Source organism: Crocuta crocuta, unplaced genomic scaffold (genome assembly GCF_008692635.1).
Source record: "Crocuta crocuta isolate KB4526 unplaced genomic scaffold, BGI_CrCroc_1.0 scaffold102, whole genome shotgun sequence".
Lineage (NCBI taxonomy): Eukaryota > Metazoa > Chordata > Mammalia > Carnivora > Hyaenidae > Crocuta > Crocuta crocuta.
The window spans coordinates 11,930,001-11,935,059 of record NW_027530019.1 but is presented as its reverse complement, the minus strand read 5'-3'; the positions used below and the strand labels follow the sequence as shown (position 1 = coordinate 11,935,059).

At 37.0% G+C, this 5,059-nt stretch overlaps 1 protein-coding gene across 1 annotated transcript in view; it reads left to right on the top strand.

Annotated features, from left to right (window-relative positions):
• RTF1 (RTF1 homolog, Paf1/RNA polymerase II complex component) overlaps positions 1–5,059 on the top strand; it is a 48,497-nt gene that overhangs the window by 24,107 nt on the left and 19,331 nt on the right. The window contains exons 3-4 of the mRNA XM_077764632.1: positions 1,129–1,276; positions 3,812–4,016. Coding sequence (XP_077620758.1) covers positions 1,129–1,276; positions 3,812–4,016 — 353 coding nt within the window. The remainder of the gene's footprint in view (positions 1–1,128; positions 1,277–3,811; positions 4,017–5,059) is intronic.

Below are 5,059 nucleotides of genomic sequence, written 5' to 3'. Positions count from 1 at the left end.
GAGATCATGACCTAAGTGAAAGTCGGACGCTTAACCGACTAAGCCACCCAGGCGCCCCGACCCATAGGAATATTTCTAAGATGGAAACCCTATCAGAACTATCCCTTCTCCCCCAAAAAGTATACCTCTGAAATAAATTTACTTCTGATCTTAACTGTTGTGAGGTAAGAGATTAATTTATGATTATACGATAGAAGCAGCAAAGACTTTGTTAAATAGTAGATGGAGAATTATTATATTAATACCAGGTCTATTCAATGTGATGCTGGAAAGGCCAGGATTATTTTTTGTAGTATATAAAATAAAGGGGTATGGTGTAATATAGCCAAACAGTATTTATGAATTTTTAAAATAATCACAGTCTTTTATCTTTATAATTAAATGCTTGATGAATACAATTTTATTGGCCTTGAGATGATTAACTGTGTATTATCTGCCTATTATTTGATAACACAGATTTCAAAATCCTTCTATTTAGACATAAGATCTCCTGTTGATGATCCAGTTTAAACATCATGTTGTAGTGTTATATATTCAGATTGAAAAAGGAAGATAAACACACACATATATATATTTGACAATCTACTCTCTGTCTCCTTGCCGTTGGTACCAGTGCTCCCATCCATGCCAGGGATCAGTCCTTATCCTTTGTTCCTGTGCTTTGTATAGTTTTCACCTGCTAACAAGCTTTATTCCCTGCCTTCCTGGGACCCACTCCAGAATTAAACCATCTTGTGTACTAAAACCCAGACATCTCAATCCCTAGCAATTACTTCCCTCTCTTCCACAGAAGACATTAGAAGCTCTGTTTTGTACCAGCTGAGTTACTCACTCGAGTTGATTTGCCAAAAGTTGCATATCTTTGTTTTTCTGGTGTGATAAAAAAAATATTTAAATTCTATATTGATTGTATCCATTATCTACTATCCCTAAGATATTACAAATTGGGAGTTATGAAGTTTTAAAATGAGGGTTTCAAAAATCTATTATCTTCGTATAAAGTATATTTGTTTTGGGTCAGAAGCAGTAGAGACTCATTTTGATGAATATCAGAGACTCGACTCGACTTGTCTAGCTTTTCCTGAAAAAGTTCCTAGTTCAGTTTTCCTTTTTCTTTTCTCCTTGTAGTGGACATTTGGGAGCAATAAAAATAAGAAGAAAGGAAAGGCCAGAAAAATAGAGAAGAAAGGAACCATGAAGAAACAAGCCAACAAAACTGCTTCTTCAGGCAGTTCGGATAAGGACAGTTCTGCTGAGAGCTCAGCCCCTGAGGAAGGTGAGCCAAGCGGCACAGAGCTGGGGCTGAACTCCCGCTCTTGCCAGGTTGAAGCTACAGAGTCAGAAATGGGAGGCTAAGGGGCCTGCATTACAGCAGGACCTCTGTCTTGATTGCAGTGGTCCATAACCTTTCCAGTGGTCCTGGATCCTTTGAAAATCTGAATAAAGCAAGGAAAATAGATACAATTCCAAGGAGTTCATGAGACCTCTGAAGCCCATCCAGGAAACCTATGAGGAGTTCCTGCTTTAGAGTCTCAACCCACTTTACCTTGAGTGCATTTCCCTTCCATTTCCTTTCCTTTACACATGCATAGTCTGGCCAGAGAAGAAAATCCCTGAACCAGATACAAAACTCAGTTTAAAAAAAAAAAAAAAAATTCTTATTTTGAAATCAATTCCAATCGCTTCTCGGCCTTTTGGCTAAGATGAAGTATTGAAATCAGTTCCAGAATTTTTGCTAACATTGGGATGAAAGTGAATTTGTTTCAAGACTAGAATGATAAACTTTGCATTTCTTTTAAGAAATAACATTTATGTAAAATCTGGCTTGTATAGAATTGGTCAAACCTGGTTTTAATCACATGCCTATGAAAGTTCACTCAAATTGAGTCAAGCAGAGTTCTTACTAAATCGCTAATTTAACTTAATACTTATGTGTAATGTATACTGTTTTTTTCCATCAACCTTTATCCTGTCAAGATCCAGTTTCATTGGGAACTTACCAGTCACTGTAATGACTCATTAAAACATTGAATTTTTTTTAATGCCAACTAATAGGTGTAGAAGAAATGATAGAAAATCACTGTTTTTCAGCCATCATGGTAACAATTGTTTTACTTAAGAATTATGAGTATTACCAACTTGACAATAAACTATTTGTAAGAAAAAAAAAAAGAATTACGAGTATTAAACCAGTGGGTGAAAGTTTGTTGGAGAACAAGCTGTTTACACAGTCTCAAAGTATCTTCTTAACTACAAAGGAGAAAAGGGTGCCTTTACAAAGGGAAAAATGTGGAGGACACTATCTAACCAAATAATCCAAATTAATACCACTACTAATAGAACAAACACATGCCGGCTGCTTCCTGATGAAATATTTTTAACATATACTTTAAAAATCACTTATGGATTATTGCCAAAAATTCATAACCTCAGTAGTTTCTTACTGAAACCAGTCACCCCAAGTTGTGGGACATTTGACAACAGGATCTATTTAAATTTGAATTAATTAAAAATTAAAATTTGAAATTGAGTTAGTTGTACTGGCCGTATTTCAGTTGCTCAGTAGCCACACGTGGCTCCTGTTCAGATAGACAGTATTTTCATCATCACCTCACAAAATTTTCTTAGATAGTTCAGTCTTATACTCTTCAAAAATTCAGTGGCATATGAGGCACCTGTCTGGCTCAATTGGTAGAGCACATAACTCTTAATCTTGGGATCATAAGTTCAAGTTCCACATAGGGCTGTAGAGCTTACCTAAAAAATTCAGTGACGTAAAAGACACAGAGAGGCTGTTACAGATGAAAGCGTACAATAGAGACAGACAACTACATATGATGTGTGATCCTAGATTGGGTCCTCCTTTGGCTGAAAAGTAGCTGTAAAAGACTATATGAAAAAAATTGGTGAAATTTGAATATGGACTGTAAGTTAGATAATAGTATTATGTCAATGTTAAAATTCCTGAAGTTGGTAATTGTATACTTGGTTACCTAAGACTGTCCTTTTTTTACAAGAAGTATTTAGAAGTGAAGGATCATAATCTCCGCAACTTACTCTCAGTTCAACAAAATAAATAATAAAACTGTATACGTTATTTTATATTTGTAGACACAGAGAAGGTAAATTGGCAATGTTAACAATGGGTGAACCTAAGTAAAAGACGTATGTGAGTCAAACTCTTCTTTTTTTTCTTATATTATTTTTTTGTTTATTTTTTGAGAGAAAGAGTGCGAGCATGAGTGGGGGAGGGGCAGGGAGAGAGCAGGACAGAGGATCCAAATAGGCTCAGTGCTGACAGCCAAGAGTCTGGTGCGAGGCTCAAACCTACGAACCAGGAGATCATCACCTGAGCTGAAGTAGGACTCTTAACTGACTGAGCCACCCAGGGCCCTGTGAGTCTGAGTATTCTTGTAGCTTTTTTTCTGTAGGTCTGCAATTTTTTTAAAAAAAAACAAAGATTGAATTTAAAAAATCATGCTAATTCCTTATTCCAGCTTAAATTTCCCTAACCTGTGTTTGCATTTGCCAAAGGCAGAGCAGTGACTGTTACTAACGAAACTGAGATGGCCGTGTGCCCCTTAACCTAGGAAAGTCAGAGGGTAATGACTTTCCAGGGTGCCTGGCTAGCTCATTCAGTAGAGTATACAACTCTTGATATTGGGGTCATGAGTTCAAGCCCCATGTTGAGCAAAGAGCTTACTTTATTAAAAGGGAGACGATAGCAATTATCTACATGGTGGGGGGAGTCCCCTGTGTGTCCTCAGTCTTCTGTAACATAACCTAATCTTGAGTTTCGGCTTTGTTGTAGGTGAAGTGTCAGATTCTGACAGCAACAGCTCCTCCTCCAGTTCGGATTCAGACTCTTCTTCAGAAGATGAAGAGTTCCATGATGGCTATGGAGAAGACCTCATGGGCGATGAGGAAGACAGGGCCCGTCTGGAGCAGATGACAGAGAAGGAGCGAGAGCAAGAACTATTCAACCGCATAGAGAAGAGGGAGGTGTTGAAAAAAAGGTAAGCTTGTGAGTCCTTAATGATAAAAAAAATTTTCTATAATTCATTTTTGCAGCCCATCTTCCTAGGATTCAAGATTTAGAACTTCTCATAATTTCTGAGTTACATATCTGATATCTTTCCAACATGGTTTATGTATTTTTTTTAAAAAAAACAGATTGCTTTTTGATAGTCAAAAGATGCTTCGTTGTTTTCTGAATTACTTTTGCCATATTTAAATGGTAAAAGTTCTTTCTTATCTCATAACAGAATCCCTTGGTAAAAATAAACATGCTTTGGGACGCCTGGTTGGCTCAGTCAGTGGAGCGTGCAACTCTTGATCTTGGGGTTGTGAGTTCAAGCCTCATGTTGGGTATAGAGATTAGTTAAAAAAATTTTTTTTAAATAAATAAATAGACGTGCTTTTTGTCTCTAGAAATAAAATCGTCCTCGGAACTAGGGGCCTTTTCTGCTTACCTCATGTCATGAAAGAAAAATAGAATTTGTTCTGATAGCAGTTAGTTCCATTTCATCTGGGAGCCTGTGTTTGTTTCCTGTGGAGACCATATTAAGTATAGTAAGTTATCCTAAGCAAGAATGTTTGGCTTTCAATCAGTAGCAAGTAATAGACATTTGTTTTGAGTATAAATGCTTCTAAGATTACTTGTTTTGGAACAAACAGGAAACAAACACAAAAGAAACTGTGCTGGAGTTGCCCAGATGGTTAGGGATGACTTAAAGTTTGTATTTCTATACCGTGGAGAGCAGTGGGTCTTCTATAAGACCTACAAGGTCCTATATTGACATCACGGAATAACTCGAGAGTGAGCCGTGGCTTATCTCAAGCTTGGGTTTTATATTTTTCATCTTATATGAATGAGGCAGTTGACTGAGTCAGTTACTTTTTTTTTTAGTGACTAGAGGAATGTTTTCAGGGATGACAATTAAGACAGAAGTTCAGAGCCATCACAGAAAATTGAGATTTTTTTTTTATGTTTTTATTTATTTCTAGGAGAGAGAGAGAGAGAGAGACAGCGTGAGCAGGGGAGGGTCAGAGAGAGAGG